This window comes from Xyrauchen texanus, chromosome 1 (assembly GCF_025860055.1).
Source record: "Xyrauchen texanus isolate HMW12.3.18 chromosome 1, RBS_HiC_50CHRs, whole genome shotgun sequence".
In the NCBI taxonomy this organism is placed as follows: Eukaryota; Metazoa; Chordata; class Actinopteri; order Cypriniformes; family Catostomidae; genus Xyrauchen; species Xyrauchen texanus.
In genome coordinates, this window is record NC_068276.1 from 6,687,912 (window position 1) to 6,710,121 (window position 22,210).

The 22,210-nt window shown below is 37.0% G+C and overlaps 1 protein-coding gene across 1 annotated transcript; it reads right to left on the bottom strand.

The window, feature by feature from the left end:
- Positions 1-1,351: 1,351 nt before the first annotated feature.
- Positions 1,352-19,371, bottom strand: LOC127650840 (RAS guanyl-releasing protein 2-like). The gene is made up of 16 exons (XM_052136481.1): positions 19,305-19,371; positions 18,980-19,082; positions 15,733-15,789; positions 15,497-15,628; positions 14,997-15,147; positions 13,889-14,062; positions 12,197-12,313; positions 11,792-12,073; positions 9,237-9,317; positions 8,846-8,968; positions 8,202-8,317; positions 6,622-6,763; positions 3,931-3,967; positions 2,943-3,059; positions 2,730-2,792; positions 1,352-2,428 (listed from the first exon to the last, which is right to left on the bottom strand). Exons 1-15 carry the CDS (start codon positions 19,369-19,371, stop codon positions 2,734-2,736), a joined length of 1,758 nt encoding a protein of 585 aa, XP_051992441.1. The 3' UTR covers positions 1,352-2,428; positions 2,730-2,733.
- Between the last annotated feature and the right edge of the window lie 2,839 nt (positions 19,372-22,210).

Here is a 22,210-nt window from a genome sequence, read left to right on the forward strand (position 1 = left end):
TCTCAACTTTGTCGCGTTGCAGGACACGCCCACATCTGGTCGCCAATGGTCGCGACAGCTCGTGTCGCTGGAAGTCGCCAGCTCTCATTGAAAATTAATGGGATGATGTCGCTGGCAGTGTGTACGCAGCTTTAATGTTGTGGGGGCGGGTTGATTCTGAGTTCACAAATACTCCTTGAGCGAGGCGGTCGCGTTGGTGAAACAGCAGCGCCTCTGTGCAGGAAATAAAGTTATCTATGGGGTCCTACAGCAAATGTATTTCTTTAACTGCTTCAAGGACAACCGCGGGAAGTCACGTGCACTTAATCTTTATCAACACACTTGGTCGTGATTGGTTAATGTTGTGTCTAAACTCTACACATTTAGATACACAGAATGGCAAAAGGTCAAGCAGTTTATTAATTCTTTCCTTCATGAAGTTATTTTATTGTGTTTATTTGCATGCAGACATATTCATTTTAGTGTACTATAGGTATGGTTTGAATAATTTTGATTTGATTTTGTGTCTTTTCTATAATCTCTGATTATTTTAGTGTTGTACTGCACCCAGAGCTGCTGAGCAAAAATAGGCTCAATGCCGAAACTATCTGCCCACCGCCTCCTCTGGGACGCATCACCTCGTGACTTACGCTTGCAGCGTAAACGGTGTAATCTGTTAATATGGGCGCCAAAACGAAAATGCGCCGTTTACACTTCGCTCAAGGAGGATCACTCAAATCAAACAGAGAAAATGTCAGAACGCTAAAGAAACAGTGTAGTTTCACAGAGAAAATTAACCTGTCTCTGCATATTAAGGAAAAGTTGTACACTGAAGCTTTAACTAAAAGTAATGACCCTTTTATTAATGGAGAAAGTTGGCCTGTTAATGTATCAAAATATTAGGCTTAATAATTAGTAAAAAGTTTATTACATTTGTTGTTTTCATAGTTATTTTCAAAAATATGATAAAGACGAAAATCTTAATGGTGGGATAATTTGCACTATATAGGAACATTAAAAAAAATACAAATAAACCTCAGTTTAGGTTACATTAACTGGTTCGTAATTTTGGATAAAAAAAATAATACACATTTTTTTATGGAGTACAAGGAGGTTTGGTAAATAAAGAAATTATACAAATGTTACATTAATTATTGAGCCAATAGGAATAAAGGGATATTAAAATCATGTTTGACTTTATACAAACTTTATGCTTCAAAATACTGATTATGCATGATTGATTTGCATATCATCACAGAAACATTTACTGAACCAATAATTTATATATAAATGTAATCTATCACCAATACAGGCAGATAAAACTGATCTTTAAACCAAGCAGGCTCACAGATTAAAAAAACTTTACTCCGTGTAACATGTTAAGGACTATTAATGATTGCGAGAAAAGACAGTACAGTAAAGCCTATTTCCAAGTGTATTCTCCAAATGTTCCACAATATACATAATATATTGTAATTGGGGAAGAAAAGAACAACAATGAATTTATTTTGCTGATATAGACGTGATCAATTACAATGAGGCAGAAATCCAAACTAAACTTTCTTCTACTTTATTCTTTTTTTAATCCCCTTTTCTCCCCAGTATGGCATGCCCAATTCCCACTGCTTACTATAATATTGAGGCATTTTTACACCTGTACATTCTATTATTAAGCATAAAAAACACCATTTCATTTGGGTGTTCAAGCTTTTATTTTGGGTGGCATTTGCACACCTTTGAACACCTGTAGCTACGCCACTGCACCGTCAGAGGGGCAAATCAGTAAAAGAGCAGAGTTTCGAGACCCTAGAGATATCCCCTCTGCACATGCCTGCTTATTACGGCAGTAATTCTTATTTTGATAAACATTTAGGAAACACAATAAGGTTGCATTTGTTGTTATAGTTCTTAAAATTAATAAATTAACATTTAATCAAGATTAATGTTGCAAAAATAGTTCATTAATAGTTGATGAATACATGATACCTACTCATGTATTCATCAACTATTATGCATTAACTACTACAATGTTAACTAATAAAACCTTAAATGTACAGTTTTACTAACATTTCTCTGGACATCTCAGAACACAGCCATCTTCTTTTACTTTTTTGTCTATTTTTCTTTTTTATGCTTTTTTTATTTAAAAAAGCAATTAAATGAGCTTGGAGAAATATGCAAGTAATGATACATCATAAAATTATGTCTGCGATTATCTTCAGACGCAGAAGTGAAGAGGTGATCCGAAGTTGAAGCTTTAATCCAGCTGATGGCAGCATCTCATGATTATCATGTGTCAGGCTGTGACGGTCACTGAACAGCCTCTCCCAAAATCTGGCAGTTGACTCTGATTAGCTTTGGTTTTCTCTTCAGTATTGTTGAAGAATTTGCCCTTAAATCAAGTTACTTTTTGCTGACATACTGATAGTTTGTGAATGAAGATAAAAATCTGTAATGAGCATCATAAAAAATAACAATACTATATTTTGCAATGACAAACACATGTAATTATGTTGAAGGAATAGGACTATAGATTTAGAACAACATGAGGGTCAGTAAATGATGGGAACTTACATTTTTGGGTTAGCATTTCCTTTGAGCAATTAAATAGATTACAGTATTTTTACAATCATTTTCAAATATCTCCGTACTAGGAACACATTTTCTGTGAATAACTTCTTCAGAGAAAACATTTTGCTACATTCAACAGTTTTTTTTATATCATGTGGTATTGCAAAACTTTGCTTTACCTGTTTAAATTTGAGAGTCAAACACTCCCTGTTCAACTTCCTCAATATCCTCCTCTGTGATCACTGAAAACCAAAGAACAAACAGGGAGAGACAGAGAAAGTCAAAAACAGCTGATCTAAGTTTTTATGTGCAATGTGAAAATGTGTGTGTGTGTGGGGGTGAGGGAGTCCTCATGAGGATATCCACACCAGCGTGTGTGTGTGTGTGTATACCTGTGTTCTGCATGTTTGACTGAGCGCTGCTGGCCTGAGGAAAGCTGTGGGATCTGGACTTACGGCATTCGACCACCTGACGAGCACGACATGCTTCATGACATTTCACTCCACAAACTGAGAAAGAGACAGAGAGGGGGGTGGAAGGAGTAGTAAGAAAGTGGATATGTGGGAGTAAAAGGAATGGGTGTAACACACAAATGCTTACACACAAACAGATGAAAACTGAAAAATCAGTCAGAGATGGCGGGTTTTTTTCTCTCCCCAATTTGGAATTCCCAATGCGCGCTAAGTCCTAGTGGTGGCGTAGTGACTCGCCTCAATCTGCATGGTGGAGGATGAATCACAATTGCCTCCACGTCTATCCGCTCATCTTATCACATGGCTTGTTGAGCACGTTACTGCACAACTCACCACACGCCCTATCGAGAGCGAGAACCACATTATAGCGACCACGAGGAGGTTACCCCATGTGACTCTAGCCTCCCTAGCAACCAGGCCAATTTGGTTGCTTAGGAGACCTGGCTGGTGTCACTCAGCATGCCCTGAATAAGAACTCGCGACTCCAGGGGTGGTAGGCAGTGTCAATACTCACTGAGCTACCCAGGCCCCCAGAGAGAGAGGTGTTTTTAGGAGTATTTTGCCTGTAAAAAGTATTTCATGCAACTAATTTAAATATTCTGCTTATCACAACATCATAGTGCCAACAAACTCTAAACTGGTGTCAAATGCAAATCTCCACATTATTAGGTTTCATCACACTCCTAATAAAAACATTCAGTCAATGAACCGGACAATTAGTGCATAGCAAATAGGGTTGCAATTATCCTTGATCCTGTTTGTAAAATTGGAGGAGAAATTATAAAAGGGTAATTTCTCTCCTGAGGAGGTGGAAAGGAGAGAATATTTCTGTGAGTTTTGTTTGGTCAACCCTACATTTCTAGTATGACTTTAGTGCCCAGGGTCACTGTACATACATACCGCTTACCTTTGCACTTGTATCCTTGTTTATACAAGCCCCATATCTGAAAAAGAGGGATACGCATATTTGTATTAGTTTTTCAAAGAGAAAAAAATGCACAGAGGAATAGGTGGAAAATAGTACAAAGAAATGACATGAAAAGAGAGAATCACAACAGGTAAACAATAGTTAAAAGGAGAGTCCACAATATCACAAACACACAGCATCAAAGGGTTCACACATAACTCTTTTGCGCTCTCCTTCTCTCAAACACACACACAGGTCAAGATCTGAAGTGTCACACACACACGCACCGAGCTCGTTTACATGTACACTAGAACAGTGTTTCCCAACCACTGTGAAAGATTGTCAGGTGTGCCATGGAAAATTATAAAATTCCTCAAAATAAATAAATGCATGGAGAAAAAAAACATTTTAGGGATCCAAACTCCTCACCTTTCTGAGAAATTCGCCGTTTTGAAACCACAATGCACTTGCACGCTCATGGTTACTAAACAATGTAAGTGTGAAGATCTTATTGGGGGATTTCACCACTCGAAATCTAATTCTGGTCAGCTAATCGCCAATTTTTTAAAGTCTGTTATTTATCAAACGTAAACATTTTACTTACTGATTAGTTCTATGTAATACATGACACAATTGATCTAAAGGGGATGGTGGTTTTACAAGGGAGATGGTTTTTAATATTTCTTGCAACAAGGGGGATAGCATCCCCTTGCATCCTCCCTCAACTCGAGCCCTGGTCACACTTGCAGACTGTTTTGCTAAGATCTCACTCTCTTCAGTCGGAGGTATGACACATTTAACGATAAAAAATGGTGGAGTGTTGACAAATATACCAACTCACCGCAAATCTCTCTCTCTGATTCGGTCACATGAAGCTCACCAAAATAACAACAGGAGTACCAGGTGATCATAAGCAATTATAAAAAAAGAGTGAATTATGATACGATTCATGGAGTAACTAATCTTGTGAAAGTGTGTGATTGTGTATTTATCCCATTGAGGCTTGCAGTAGAACGTGTCTGTCCATACGCAGCTTTCAGTGAGTAAAGAAATGATGTTCAATAAAGAATATTGTGGCTCTGCTTTCAGAGGTCATTTTAGATTAGGAGAAAAGGGCAGGAAAAACGCTTGGAGACAGAATCACTGTGGATTACGATCAGCTCACTGGAAATCTTGTCTTCTAAAGTCTTTCCAGTCATTAGAGGACAAGCGCAAGTTGGAGTGGTGGTGGCGTAGTGGCTAAAGCACAGGGCTGTTAATCAAAATGTCACAGGTTCTAACCCCATGGCCACCACCATTGTGTCCTTGAGCAAGGCACTTAACTCCAGGTTGCTCTGGGGGAATTGTCCCTGTAATAAGTGCACTGTAAGTCACTTTGGATAAAAGCGTCTGCCAAATGCATAAACGTAAATGTAAGTCTAAATATGATGCCAAAGCCTTCCTGAAACTTTACAAAATAATTATCTTTCATTCATAATAATCATTATAGGGAAACAACCTTGTGAATTTATTTAATCATTTATGTCATTTATCATTTATAAAAACACTGTACTGTATGTTCTAATATAATCAACGAAAGTGCACGATAGTGTCATTATACAACGATGTTGTTCATTAATAGCAGCTGCATTTAAATGTGTAACCTCGTAATTGTGCCCTGTGTGCATATTCATGATATACTAATTCACGACATAGAGAGCCAGATGAGACACACTGTATGTTTGTTAAGCCGTTCACTATTAATGCCTTAAGGAAAACGCCATTCACATTTAAACATTTGAATTTGGAACGCCACTTTCTGAAAAAACTCTGGAATAAACAGTTTTAGGTCCCACTTTATTAGGCATCTTTAACTTCCATGTACTAACATTAAAATACATAAAATACAATGTACTTATTGTGTAACTTCATGTAGTTCTGCAAATTCTCAAAAGATTCACATTTGCTCCTACTGAGGTTGAGATATGGATAGTTTTAGGGGAAGCGTTAGATTTAGGGGTAGGGATGAGGTTAAAAGTGCACAACAGATGTAATTAAATGGAAGTACAATGCAACAACACACATGTACATATTAAGCGCAAAGTAGGTAAAGACACCAAGTAGGTATATAAAGTGGGTCCCTGTATTCTAAAGTGATTTAAACGGGGTCACTGGGGAAAACAACACAAAATACACAGCTACAAACCACACATTGCTATAACTAACCAACAGATCGAAGCAAAACTTTTGTACATCACTGCCCCCAATGGGTGGCACAAGGGGTGGGCTACTGAGTTTAAAAAAAAACAACTTGTTTTCGTGATGTTACTGCTTCAGTTTCAAGTTGATATAAAAATATAAATATATTTTAATATTAAGCATGAAGTGTGTTGTGCATGGATGCCGCTTAGAATAGCATGAGCCTCCACATATGCTAGCACTCAACAAGCCACTTGATAAGATACGTGGATTGACTGTATCAGATGCGGAGGCAACTGAGATTCGCCCTCCGCCACCCAGATTGAGGCGAGTCACTACACAACCACAAGGACTTAGAGCGCATTGGGATGGGCATTCCAAAGAAAAAAAAAAGAAAAAAGAAAACTTATCCAGATCAAATAGTGCTTTAGAAAAAAACACTACTCATTCTTTTGCAAAAATGACAAAACAGCTTTTACTTGTATCTGATTGGCTGAGCAATTTGCTACTTACGAAGCCGGTGCAGTGTTCACAGAAGGTGGGTTTAAAAAATGTGGTCTCCGCAAAGGTGTGCTTGAAGCCCGTCTGACAGTTTAGCAGAGAACTTGCCTTCATAAAATACTCCATCATCTCTTCCATGCTGATCTTTCCATCCCTGAGAGGGGAGATAGACAGAACAAGTGTTAGAGAAAAGAAAGCAGCGATTATCAGGATCCATGCACAATAACTTGTTATGCTCACAAAGAGCAATTCCTATTCTCTGTTCTCTTTTTACTTACATTCATTAACAAAAATTCAACCATGTTAATAAACTAAAAAAGCTGCATGCATTTCTGCCAGCAAAATCTCAAAATAATCTAGTTATCAGCAGAGGCTTACTGCCCATGTTAATCAGCCAAACCTTGACACCTTAGCTGTGTCCAAAATTGCCCCTTTAACTAAATATATAGTGCGCTATTTCGGGTATTGCTTTTGTAAGAGTGTCCGAATTGTTGTTGTATATTAGTGTGTAAATTATGTCAATTTTTACCATGTTATACCATCTCCTATTTGTTGTGTATTTATCCACCCTAGGACATCAGATTGGTTGGGGCAAATAGTGAGCACTATGGAATGCTATGTAAAATAGGGTGTTTCTTAATGCAAAGAAAGGACTTGAGTGCTTATGAAGACCAGTGCCAAGCTACCTCGGAAGAACACGAAAGGACAGGAGGACATAGAACGCATCTATTGCGAACTTTGAGATCTTCCTGATGCGCTCTTTAAGTACCTGCAATTAAGCTTTAATCCAAGTAATTGCCCCTCTGTCTGTACAGAACATAATAGTGTATTTTTTCACAGATTGCCCTTACAGGGTTGATCACCTCATCACGCTGGACCAATCTAACTTCAAAATGTGAATTCAATTTCGAACCATCAAGGTAGGTCCCACCCATTTTGAGTAGCTCCAAATTCTCTGTTTGTTCCCCAAACTGTACCTTCATATCAAATTTTCCTAGTAATTCAATAGGTTCCAAACTGTATGTTCTCAATGTTCACATCTCATGGGCTTATACTTGGCGCTCCCCAAGCCATTGGCACTCTAGGCGACCACCTAGTTCGCCTATGCCTAGAAACGGCCCTGCCTGGCACGGTCACAGATACAATCACCCCTAACTTATAACGCTCCCCACTCTTTTCAGTCCCCTGCACTTACTTTGACGGCTGTAGAGTTTGCTGCAGATCAGTTGTGTTACAGATAGTCTCTGTAATGCAACACACAGCAGGGGACCAGAACAAGTCCAGCTTAGCATCACATTTTACTAGTATCCTAGCGTATAAGACCGTTTATTCTTTAGTTCTTCTTTAGTTATTTTTTAACTTGGATCTATGGTGGTTTTGGTGTTCATTATTGACCAGCAAAACTTACTGCTGAAGCAGATCAACCAGCATGATCATTCAGGTGAAGCTGGTTAAAGCCTATAATACAGCCTAGAAGGGAAAGCACTACAAAAGCTGGGAGACCAGTGTCCAAAATACAACATATGCTGTTGACTAGCACCAGGGGATGATATGCAGAGGCCTGCACTCTTGTTTAACTTTGAAACACTCACTGGTTTTTATCAAGCTCTTCGACCTTGCTGAGATAAGGGAAGTTATTCCGGATGCACTCAAACTCTTCACGGGAGATGTACCCATCACCGTCTGTGTCGAAATACTTAAACACCGACTGCAAGAAAATAAATAAAGTAAAGATTGGTGAATCTTACATGCTTGAGGGAGTTTAAAATTGACAAACTGACCCTGTTAAACTATTTAATTTATAGTTACTATGTGTGTAACCAAATATACACAGTTGACCCTGTATTAAGGTCCGCCTTTATATTATTCATGACAAATCCCACCTTGGGAACTGTTACTACCCGCCATAAGGTAAATTATTTAATCATACTTAATGTTTATTTGTTTTATGTATTGATTCAGGTCACAGTAGTGAGATATTAAGCATTAGTTACGAATTAACTAAGAACATCTAACTAACCATTTATTAGTTTGGTAGATATTAGTTAGATATTAGCAAAGGAGATCATAGTACCATTGTGTATGCTGGAATTACTTTAGCTATGCAATGGCTATTTTATTATAAATGATCAGTTGTAACACATAGCAAATGAAGCTTCATCCTTTTTAGCTGCCAATGGTAAGTGTTTGACTTGACTCTGAACCTTGTAATTTTTTATTATTATTATTTTCTTACATCCACCATCTTCTCGATATGTTTGCTGATAATAGCAGGATCAGCTTTAGGCTTCACTGACGCTGTCCATTCGTCAATCATCGAAGGTTGCTTAGGAGCTTGGCTGGGGGAGGGACTAGAGTTCTGATCCACCAATCAAAAACAAAGTCACAGGTTTAAGACAAGATGACAATTTCTTTCAGTCCAATGCATGAATTGTTACATAGCTTTATATTGATTTAAATCTATTCCCCAGAACATATACTTCACATGTCTCATACATGTTAAACATTATTTATATTTCAATTAATGTATTGTACTGTTTGACTGCCGAAAAACTCAAAATAATAAAAGGCCAAAATTGAACCAAATTAGAATGTTACAATTAAATTAATCTGTCTTGAAAACTGACCGCTGGTTTATCAGCTCTGGGTTCTCTCTGTAATGAGAGCTGATAAATCTCCTCTTCTGTGTAGTACTGATCCAGTGACACCTATACATGAAACACAAGAACAATCTGCCTCAAGATACAAAGCTAGCAAACACTATATAAACACTTTTAGCCAACATTATACTTGTATTCTTCCTAATGTTTTTCTGAAAGAAATACTGAAAAGGACTAAACAGCATGATTATGGCCTGTCTAGAACAGCTTGAAAAAAAGGAAAACACCTAATAATAAGGTTTTATACATTGACATTATTTAATCCGTTAGGTATTATGAACTAACAATAAACAATAAGGTCTTATGGCATTTATTGAACTTGGTTAATGTTCATTTATGATTATACTATTGTTCATTGTCAGAATATGCTAGTACATAATTCATTCACTAACATCATCATACAATTTTAAATGTTAAAAATGTATTATTGTATGTAGAGATCAACATCAACCAAGATGCTGTAAATGTCTTGTTAATTTTTAGTTCACGTTAACCATATTTACATTTATTCATTTAGCAGATTTGATATTTATTTATCGTTTAGGTTTGTTTTTCATAGCAATTGGGGTTTTTTGTTCTTAAAAGGAATTTTAAATGCAAGTTAAGCTCAATCGCCAGCATTTTTGGCATATTAATCACCACATAAATTAATATTGACTCGTCGCTCGTTTTCTTTAAAAAAAAAAATCTTAGTTACAGTGAGGCTACAATGGAAGTGAATGGGGCCAATTTGAAAACACTAAAATACTTTTTCAAAGTATTTAAACACTACATCATGTTTTGGTCAGATTATAACTATTTGCCTTTATTGCAAAACTACAGACTTTAAGTGTACTCTGGCTGCTGCTCAGAATCAGGCAGCTTCTTCGTCTCCTTTTTTGTAATGACAGATCACAAACTAAAATAGCGCATTACCGCCATTTACTGGCAGCTTATTACGACATACAGGGGCGGATAAATCTGAAAATGATAAAAGAACACAATTCAATTCTATGCAATAAAGAATGTTTTAGACACTTTGTTGTTAATAGACACCACATCAGCATATCTTTACTTTTTTTTATTAAACAATTATTTATTTTATAAATAGAATATAAATAATTCAAATGTTTTTTAAATGTTTTATAAAAAAAATATTATTGCCTTTTTAGGAATTTATTTACTGTTCTGAATATGTTTATTTTGTTTCTTAATATTTGTGCGTTATTGGGATATTGTGAAATAATTCCTATTATATAACTGCTGACACATTTTCTCAATTTCATAGCATTTAAATAACTATTATTTTTATGTTAAATAAATAAAATTACTGGTAAAAGTAATAATTTATTATGGCATGTATTATTGCGACTATCTATTATAGGGTGACTATACATCCTCCTTTTCCCAGATATATTTTTTGGACCTGAAAAAGAGAGTCCGGCCAGGATTGTCTTTACGTGATTATTCTGGCTAAGAGCAGAAGATTACGCACTCTTTCAAATTCCTTTTTTTTATGTTCTTTCACGCTCGCCCGCTCATCTGTGCACATGGTATGTGTGTGCGGGAAATAGATTACCAGACTGCCACTCTCAGACAGAAACATCCATAACGTAAGTAAAAGTTTTAAAGTTCCTTCCTCAACTCTGCAAATTATAAATAGAACACTTGTTTTATCAGAGTACACACTTAATATGCAAATTCATTTTAACTGAAAATGTTGATTATATCGAGACAACATCAGATATCCTACGTATCAGGGATATTTAAACTAATTTGACCATGATGGAAATTTCGTCCATCAGATATTCGTAGCGCAACCTCTGTATGTGACCTGTAAATCTGGCACTTGTTTGTTAATGGCAAAAGGTCCAAAAATGCAATGAACAAGAACACAGGTGTGGGAAGAAACAAGCCCTGGGTCTTTATTCACATATTATCCATACTCTATATTATGTGACAAGCACAAAACATCAGCCCAAGGAGAGCTTATCATAAAAGTTTTTAGTTTTAGGGAAGTTCTGTAGGCTACAGCTGTGCACAGCAGAAGGACTGAAAAGTGTGATGTATACTATAAATGTTTTTATGGCGTCTGATCTTTTCTGTTTTTACTTTATGTTGTTGTATTTTATTTTGTGGCCATTATTTAATGTATTAATTACATTAAATGTATGTAATTAATATGTAAATGTATTAATAAATGTTATTAGTGTAAATTTAGTTATTATTATTTAATAATTTGATAGTAACATTTAAAAACATATTGCCTCATTGAGTAGCTTCAATGTAGCTAGCTACTTTTTGATAGTAACTTGTAGTGTAACTAACTACATGAATTACTTGAACTTTGTCAAGTTACAAAGTAGCTTCCCTAACACTGATCGTTACATTAAATCATCTCGAATATGCTCATGAAAAAACATCATCCTGATATACAGCTACTATATGCAGGCTGAAATATCTGTAATTCAGATATCCAAGTTCAAGCACTGTTGCTATTCCTCTATGATGTTGCTAACACACACACACACACACTCACTCACTGTAAGCAGATTGAGCAAGTCTGTGTTGGCCTCAATGTTAGGGGTAGTGGTCTGCACGAGGGCAAGTTCCTGGAGGATTGCATAGAGTTGCTGTGTTTTAACCAAGTTGACATGAGTCTTCTCTGAGTCCGTCCAGTCCTGCAGAGCGACATGAACAGCTGTCAGGTCCTTGAGGTTAACTGCCAGAATGGGGAAGCGAAATCCAGTGCACTCTGCGAATCTGCGCCGGTAGTGACTGTAGTTACCGCAAGAGGTCACCAGGTCCACCAAACTGTTAAAGATCTGAGAGAGACACGTTGATGTACAAGTGTTAGGACTGACTGAAAGGTATTAGGTACATATTAGGTATAGGTGTTGGGTCTGACATGTAGGTTTTGTTGTGCCCTGTACAGGTGTTGTATTTACCTTACTGGTCTCATCGCTAATATGTGCCTCAGTCTCCTTCAGCCCAGAGATAGAGCTGTTACTAAGACCGCCAACCACTGCCATCAACGTGTTAAAATTCTGCAACTGTAGTAGATTCTTTAGGGAGTGAGTGAGAAAAAGAGAGAGAGAGCTGTTGAAGTTTACCAAATCTTCCAGACAAAACACTGCATGTTTCTGTTATGGAAGCAAAACAAAACAATATTCTCAAATCAGCCCATCTGGCATCAACAATCATGCCATGGTCCAAATCACTGAGATCACATTTTTTTCCCCATTCTGATAGTTGATGTGTAAATTAACTGAAGCTCCTGGACGGTATCTGCATGATTTTATGCACTGCTGTCACACGATTGGCTGATTAGATAATCACATGGATGATTGTTGGTTTGAGTGTTTCTGTAACTGTTGATCTCCTAGGATTTTCACAACAGTCACTAGAATTTACTCTGAATGGTGACAAAAACAAAAAACTTCCAGTGAGTGACAATTCTGTAGATGGAAATGTCTTGTTGATGAGAGAGGTCAACAGAGAATGGCCAGACTGGTTTGAACTGGTAAAGTCTACAGTAACTCAGATAACGTTCTGTACAATTAGACAAATAGTATCTCAGGATGCTATTCTGAGATGTTGGTTGGCGCTGTTTTGGCTGTACGGGGGGGGGCTACACAATATTGGGGGGTGGGGGGCTACACAATATTAGGGAGGTGGTTTTAATGTACCATGGTACAGAAACATGGTTTCTATCTGATTCCATCACTGTACCATGGTACAGATGTGAAGATGTATCATTGGCTATAACTTTACACAGAAATGGTTTAAAAGTCATTTTATCACACTATCACACTGTTTACACACATATTGTTTATGTCTTGTGGCTATACTTTTGAAACAGTGAGTATTTTAACATTAAAATATTGACCCCCCCCCCATTCACTTCCATAGTAAGTGCCTCAATGTAACACAGATTTTTTCCTTTTTAAAGAAAAGGACGTAGTTGGGACATTCTTTTTTTGTGGTAATCAATATTATTCTATAAATGCTGTCGAATGAGCTTTACTCGTATTGAACCTGGAATATTCCTTTGAAGTCTTTTGCATATTTTAAAAATGTTTTGCATTTGTTGAGAGGAAACAGGGATGTATGTGTAGAGACAACACCAATCCCCAATAGACCTCATAAGGGGGGTGTTTCAGCTAGTGATGGATGATGAATGAGGAAAGGATTTCAAAGAGAGACAACCAGAGGTAAACAGCGGCTTCAGTGATGGTCAGAAAACCTTGCTATATAGAGAGAAATCAAGTGGGCGACGGATGTGATATTTTGGAATAGGAAGTGCTCAGGGCCCAAAGGATGGAAGAGAACAAGAGATCATCTGGAGGAACAAGAGCAGGGGGTGATGGAGCCCCACCGCGCTTCTAAAAAATTCACGAGACAAAGAGAAGGCAAGTCACATGGGACTAGCTGCTATCCTACTAAACCTCTACACCGGAACCTCAACTGTGTTTTACAGGTTTTGGGTCTGATGTGAGGTGGTTCCATCCCCACCCCCACCACCACACCCAGTATTTTCTCTGAGGCATTGCCTCCCTTGCTTCTCAGATAAAATGCCCCTGAGCTGACATAAACCCTGTAATAAAGTTTTACAGGCAGTTTAATTATGTTTTCCAGACCTGTGCGACATGTATGAAGTGTGAAATCACAGCGGCTCTCTGTGGGGCGGTGGGTTTACTCAGTACCATCAGTTGAATCCATTGCGAGACCCTGTTAAAGAGTGTTATAAACCTCTCCAGAATGGGGTTATCCACTGTACAGCCATGCATCACAAAGCTGTGGTAATCCTGAAACTGACACACAAAACAAGTGGTTACAGAACACACATGAGGTAGCTTTACTGGTCGTGCTCGAGCAAAATTTGTATTGCTACAGTGTCACAGTATACACTTGGTTTCAAACTAAGAATGGCTCAATTACAGTTGTGTAAACGTGTTAAAGGAATATTCCGGATTTAATATAAATTAAGCTCAGTCTACAACATTTGTGGCATAAATGTTGTTACACTTTAATGTGTTTTGAGACCAGAAAGACAAAAGCCATTTCCATTTCGTTATGAAGATACGCTAGACGGACGGCTTTCGCTGTTGTTAGCCATCTCCGTGTTTATATCAGCATCTCCCACTGCGTTTCTCTCCTGAACATTGACGGGGGAGAATAGGATGGCGGACGCCACGCAACTACAGTTATTGTTATTAAATCATTAGTAATTCATTTGGGATCTAGTGTAAAAACTGTCGGACATTTGTTGTATTTTTGTATGTATTTGTTTTATTTAGCATATTTGTTTATTCATTTCTTGACATATAAATTGAAATACAAAAAATTTCACTAGGGTGTAAATTACATCTAGCATTATTTGCATCAGGGTGTAAATTACATCTAGCATTATTTGCATCAGGGTGTAAATTACATCTAGCATTATTTGCATCAGGGTGCAAATTCCATCTGCCTTTCTGTTATCCACTAAAGTAATAGTACATTTACCCTTATATTCCAGGAAATGAAAGTGCATACATTTTGTGCATAAAATCAGTTTAGAATTTCATGCACGAAATGAAGTGCTGACTTTACACTTTCGTTGATGAAATGTAGCTGGCTTTTTTTCTTTTCCTGCACACAATGTGTTAAAGTGTAACTGTCATAAAATAGTACATTTTGTGTCACATAATTAATTCAGTGCATGAAATTAGGCATTTTTATATTTTACACTCCATACAAACATACCAGGATCTTGCAGAAAGATTTGTACTCCAGATAGGTCAGGTGTTCAGCAAGCTCACAGGGGTTCAGGTGATCAAATAAAAGGGACATTTTTCTCTTTTTGGACAGAGATGTAACTCTCTGTGTCACTTGCCTTTTCCATTTATACGATGGCCTGCGGGGTGGGATTGGAAGATGAGTGTGTCCTCTCAGACAGTTATTATTCCTCCATACAGTTCTAAATTGCTGAAATGACATCTGAAATTGTGTCTCAGGACATCCCTTATAAGACATGAAAGCCATCATCATCTACTCATCCTCATGTTGCTCCAACCCCATATGATTTTAACTAATTCTTGCAGAAGCATCAACAAGATTTTTCAAACTCTCTGAAAGGTTTAGTATGTTAATGAGGGTATAACATATTGATTTTGGTGGACTATAACAGATTTTAGATTTTTGGGTTATCGATCTGTTTTCTTAACCCGAGTATGAGCATTTCTACTGTTTGTGTGTATACTTACACACTCTCTACATCTATAAGTTGACCCTGGGTTTCATTGCCTCCAGCAATCAGGTTCTCTCTCAGGTCTTTAATCTGGTTAGCCAAAGCAGGATTCAGATCAAACTCTACCGGAAATTCAGAAATCCAGTATCTTATAGAGAGGGTGAAATGGTAAGGCAAAGAGTGGATGAAAAGAAAAAGATGTCTCTATCTGTACCATGTAGAAATAGAGAGAGAGATGAGGATTAGACTTACTTTACGAGGTGGCATATTTTGGCTCTGATCTCATCAGTACTGCCCTCCTCTTGTGACCTGCATGCTTGTTAAGAGTATTTTACACTATGACTTTAGCCTTTACAGTTTAATTTTACACCAGTACTTTACAGCTAACCTTTACAACCTGCACACAACCTACAAATGAAATTGAATACACATCAAAAAAGGCATTGGAATAGATTTGTTTTTCTTTTTTGGGGGGGAGGGGGGGTTATGAAGTTGTGTTATCAACATTTTAATCCATATTTTAGATGGCAGCTTTACATCAAGTATTCTTTCATTTATCTGTACACATTTAAATGTAAAAATAGGACTTAAGGGGATTGTTCACCGAAAAATTTGATTTCACAATCATACCGATCGTCCGGTACTCCCCTCCAAGGCCTGACTTGTGTTTCTTCTGCAAAACACAAACATTCCCTTGCATTTTGAGGACCTACAGAGCTGAAATATATTTTTAAAAATCTTCATTTGTATTCAGCAGAAGAAAGAAAGTCATACACATCTGGGATGGCACAAGGGTGAGTAAATGATGAGAGAATTTAAATTTTTAGGTGAACTGTTCCTTTAAAACTTTTTTACACAAGGTTTACACAGAAAATGAGGTTTTACCGAACTTTACGGAAGAATGTAAAACTTTACTGAGAGTAGTGTACCCAGGGACTAGAAACTGGTCAAGAAACGAAAAAGAAAACCTGAAAACTTTCAAAAGTTTGGAATAATGTAAAGTTTTTGCATTCAACTGATCACAATGTATAGTCAGGACATTAATAACGTGAAAAATGACTATTACAATTTGAAAAAACTGTTAAAAACTTCTTAAACTACTTCAGAGTTCTCATCAAAAAATCCTACTCGTGCAGCAATGACAGCTTTGCAGATCCTTGCCATTCTAGCGGTCAGTTTGTCCAGATACTCAGGTGACATTTCACCCCACACTTCCTGTAGCACTTGCCATAGATGTGGCTGTCTTGTCTTGGCTGAGTTTTCTCTTTACTGTTGTACATGAAACTGGTGTTGAGCAGGTAGAATTCAATGAAGCTGTCAGCTGAGGACATGTGAGGCGTCTATTTCTCAAACTAGAGACTCTGATGTACTTATCCTCTTGTTTAGTTGTACATCTGGTCTTCCACATCTCTTTCTGTCCTTGTTAGAGACAGTTTTGATGTCTTTAATGACTGTAGTGTACACCATTGTATGAAATCTTCAGTTTTTTTGTCCATTTCAAGCATTGTATAGCCTTCATTCCTCAGAACAATGATTGACTGATGAGTTTCTAGAGAAAGCTGTTTCTTTTTTGCCATTTTTGACCTAATATTGACCTTAAGACATGCCAGACTATGGCATACTGTCAAAAACAAACACAAAGACAATGTTAAGCTTCATTTAATGAAATGTCATGTCCCTGTGTGACGTTAATGGGTTTCTTTTGGAGTTTTTTTTCTCTCTCTCCCTTTCCTCTCGATTTCTGTCTTTCACTTTTCGCAGGTTTAACGTTCTGGTTGACTCTACTACCAATCAGCCGACTTGATGACATCACCGTGATGCCTACGTCCATAACCAGAAGCCCACGACTACATAAAAGGGCACGCCAACACTGACAGCTCGCTCCACATTTGGATTCTTCCGAATGCTTTGAATGTTTCTCTTGATGTCTTGTTGTTTTGACCGTGTAAACACTTTATTCCTTCACGTCTCTGAACTGTTGGACTATTTCAATGTACTTGTGCTGGCTGGAGGAAAAAGTAATAGGTAAGTTATGTCACGTGATATACATTATGCACACTTAGAACGACTTGCTGTATAAACATACTAGGTCAGGGGCAAGTGCCACCCGCTGTATTTCTTTTTTGGGTTAGTTAGTATAGTGTAGATACGACGTCACGGACGTTGAAGAATTTTGTTTCTACATTTTCTTTTTGCTTTAGGTAGGTTTACTAAATCAAATGATTAAGAAGATTGGACGTTTTGGTTTTTTTTCATTTCGTTGATTTGGCATTGTCCAGTTCCTTTTCCTCCCAGTCTGCAGCATTTGATGTGCATAAAGTAAATATTAGTAAAATACTTTTTTGATTGTTTCGTATTGTAAAAGGTTCACGGTTGGTATTGTAAATAAATCGATGTATACACTTTACTACACTGATTCTGTCTGCCTCATTTACCCTCTACCAATGTGTAAACGGTGCGTTTTGTGTGGGACAATGTCGCTCTCCCTACTCCCTAGACAACGATAAACAGGGGAGGGTCGTAACAGAACCAGATAGCTTTCAACTGTGTTTGATGTAATGGCAGGTGATTTTCTAGTACCAAATTAGCAATTTAGCATGATTACTCAAGGATAAGGTGTTGGAGTGATGGCTGCTGGAAATGTCTAGATTTGACCAAAAATGATGCTGGTGCTGTTTTTTACATCAGTAATGTCCTGACTAAACTTTGGGATTAGTTGAATGCCTCTTTGGTGAATTAAAGTACCAATTTCCTCACGAAACATCAAAATCTGTACATTATTCCAAACTTTTGGCCGCCGGTGTATGTATATTGCATAATTCAATTAGATTTTGTTCAACTGAATTTTTTTTTAAATGCCTTTAATCAGTTAAAAACAACATATTTGTTTTCTTGTTGCCCAAATCCTTTTTTGCCCTCAAGCTCTTATGCTCATCTATTTTTTTTTCTTGATTTTCTTGAACATTCTTCATTATTAAACTGAAGTGTAGACTAAAATAAAATGCACAACTAAATTGTTTAGCTCACAACTGCTACCAGTTCTAAAAAATAAAAAATAAAAACAAATCTGCAAAGATTCAATGGTTGTCATTGTTATTTAATTTCAAAGCTTATTGGCACACAGTATGCTTATTTGAAAAAAGAAGTCTATAAACCATTCTTTTATTTTGTAACTGGTTGTTTTTTGGAAAGGAGGCTGCTGAAATATATTTTGTTTCTAATTCCAGGTTCCAGCAAATCATGTGTTCTAACTAATGTGATGAAGTTGAAATATAATGGTAAAGTAAAATGTAACTTATCAGGAATGGCTGCCTCCTACATTAACACAATGAATATACCGTATATACAATTGTGGAGCGGAGGGGGGCGCGCGATATTCCGCCCCGGCCCCACCCCCCTCCGCTCCACACTAATGTACATATATTTAACAATATATATATATATATATATGTTTTATAAAAAATAAAAAAGGATATATATTTTGTAAAAAAAAGGATACTTTAGCAGCAGTTTCTTGGCCAGCTGGGTGGAAGATATGTACCAAGGATGCATCATCAGAAACATTCTCACAAATGAGGAGCCTTTTATTGTGCCTTCGTTGTCTGAAATCGCAAACATCACAGAACATTACTAAATAAACCATTTTATTAATTTTTTATTCTGGTGGCTTCCTCGAGCAGAAAGTTCTGCTAATGAACATGGCTATGCTAGTGCACTCAGTGGATCTCAGCTGCTCTTTTCAGCTGGGAAACCCTTTGTGTTTTCATTTAGTCAGACTAAATGTGCATGCTCTTCCTGAATTGTGTTAAAATAGTTTCACTCACCAAAAGATTGTATGCAGACAACCACCAACTCATCCACAGTTGCTGAATCCATAGGTAATGGATCCATTCTCTCTTTTATTTTCCTCTAACTTTACTTTCTACACTGTCCCTCCTGCCTTCGGTCTGATTGTTTCTGTGAAGAGAGGAACACAACGAAATGTTTCAGATTTTATAACTTCACAATTGCACAACTTAAAGCTACTCTTTTGATTTCAGGCACCTGTTCACCAGGAGTTCATGCTTCCGCATGCGCTACTTTATTGTATTTTTTAAAAGACACCTTTGACCGTTTTTATGCGTGTCTCATGCCATAAACACCAAAGAAGTCGTTAAAAGAAGTTAACTTTTAATATTAACCTCGAGACTCCTGCATTTCATTCCATTCTGTTTTTAAATGCAAGAATGTTTACTGTGTGGCAGGTCCCTTAGATATCTAACAACAACTTTAGTGGCAGAATGACATGAAGATACCAGCTGTCTCAACAGATAAAAATGATGTTTCCTAAAGTAATCACTAAAACACACAAACATCACAATGAGTGACACTGCTGAGCAGTTGATCTCTTCATGCGGAGAAAACCAAAATGTATCCCCACAAGCAATAAAACACAGTCTATCCTTCATGCAGCACACATACCAACAGTACTGAAAACACACACACACACACACACACACACACACTCTCCTGCTCATGGAATTTTAGCAAGGTGTCCAACAGGAAACCATGGCAACACACTGTGATCCCCCCATGATCAACCTCTCTGTATGGTAACACAAATTGTACTTCATTACAAAGGTTTACACATGACACGCACACACGAAATGCACAAATATACACATACAACAACTCACAACACAATATTTATATTTTATAAGATTTTATACAGTATAGAAATTGACACAGAACCAGCAATTCAGTCATCTGAATTTGTGCTGTTCATGTGTGTGTGTATAAATGTGTCATGCTAATTTAGTCTCATTTCTCTTTTTGGCAGAAACCATCAAGAACACAAAGAAAATCTGTCTTCTTGTAGACAGGTGGTGTGTTAAAAATCACTTGGGTAATGATATGTGGCCACAAACACACATACACACACACACACATTAAGCAACAGCAATTTTATATATATGGAGTGTGTGTGTTTGCGTGTGTGCGTGCATGCACTGCAGAAAGGTGGATAGACACTTTCAATTAAAGAGAGAGAGAGAGAGAGCGTAATAACTAGCTGTGTGTGTCGTCATCGTCAAATCATTAACATGCAGATATAACAACATACATAAAAAGGGCGACTTTTGCAATACATGCCAAATAATGAGCATTTGAACTGACATGTTATAAAAGCTTAATAAATACATGTATTAATACTTATACATAGTGAAATTTAAAGGAGGGATTTTGTGATTTTGCAACAATCCGTTTTGTGTTTTTATCAACGTGACTATCCTTGTCACGTTGATGTAAACAGAATGGTGCTACTATGAGTGGTGTCCCAACTTACCCAGACCTATTCCTAAAGTCCTCTGCAAAAACTCTTTCATGGTCATTCACAGCATGTATCATATAATAAAGCCTGATGATCATTTAAGATGATCAGATTTAGGCATACTGAACCTTATGTACATAGGTTTCTAAGGCTGAATAAGCGTTATTAAGCATTTATAACATGGGAGGTATTGCATGACCGTTTCACTTCTTATTTATGTTGTAATGACCGCATATTAATGATTTATAATGCATTTCTAAATGCGTTATTGGTCATTAAAAACACCTTTATAAACCCTAAAAGGGATAGTTCACCCAAAATGAAAATTCTCTTATAATTTACTCACCCTCATGCCATCCCAGATGTGTGTGACTTTTGCATAACACTTTGAAGTCTTCCCTTAAAACGATCCCTTAAACAAACGGAACAGTTAAGTAGAGTGTCTCTGAATTATTTTCACTCTGAGGTGGAAAATCTGTTTCTGACTTTAACTTGTGCTTATTACACACCAGAAAGCAGTTGGGAAAATTAACACAATCACACACATGTTTAAAAAGTGCATGATTAATATTATGAACCTATTTACCCAAACGTTGTTGCCACAGTTTTTTGCAAACAAGATTTTGAATTGATACAATAGATTCCCATGGAACTATTTGCACTGGAGTTGAACATTCATGTGCCGACAAACCAAAGATTTTTATGGAGAGTGTGTCTCCTGGATGAGCTCCCCCAGCTCAGTGTGGTTTGTCTCAAGGATACTTAACATCTCTCCAATAACTAAACATCTTATGGAGATGTTTCATTGTCACAGCTACCTTTTGGCTTGCTCAAATTAAAGCTGAAGTGTGTAATTTCTGTCCCACTAGCACCACCAACACAACACAATTTCAAAAATAAATGTTGTTTTCAAACAGATTTTTTGAACACTCTGTTCGATGCTGTTGATCAAACAAACAGATAGTACCACCTCAAACTCACGCAATCTATAACCTTTTCTGACATTGCATTTATTAAATTTTTTCTCTTTTACCCATGTCTAGATTAAAGTCACTGTGTAGTCTATATTAAGATTAACCCTCCTATTCTATTAATGAAGGGATGTCTACTTTAATATTTGCATTCATTTTTTTTACCCAGATATAGTACAATTTGTTTTTAGATCTTATTTACATTTAATCTCTCAATTTCACCATTAATTTGCATATGCAAATAAGCACATTTATGTAACTTTAAAACCTACACTTTTATTAGTAGAAACATTAAGAAAATATGCAAATATGTCATGTAGTGGTGGGTCTATTGCTGCCATCTGGTGAAAAAAGAAAAATAACATGACTTGAAAATCACGTTGGCAATAATAGCCAATAGATTGCTGCAGCCACCTACTGTGTAGTGATTAACATTTTTATCACAAATTAT

What these genes read in the sequence shown, in the direction of transcription:
- LOC127650840 (XM_052136481.1), bottom strand. Translation starts at nt 19,371, where the DNA reads ATGGATCCATTACCTATGGATTCAGCAACTGTGGATGAGTTGGTGGTT. An exon ending in AAAATATGCCACCTCGTAAA is followed by an intron (nt 15,629 to 15,732) that starts GTAAGTCTAATC and finishes CCTCTCTATAAG; the next exon opens with ATACTGGATTTCTGAATTTC. An exon ending in ACTTCATACATGTCGCACAG is followed by an intron (nt 12,314 to 13,888) that starts GTCTGGAAAACA and finishes CACTCCCTAAAG; the next exon opens with AATCTACTACAGTTGCAGAA.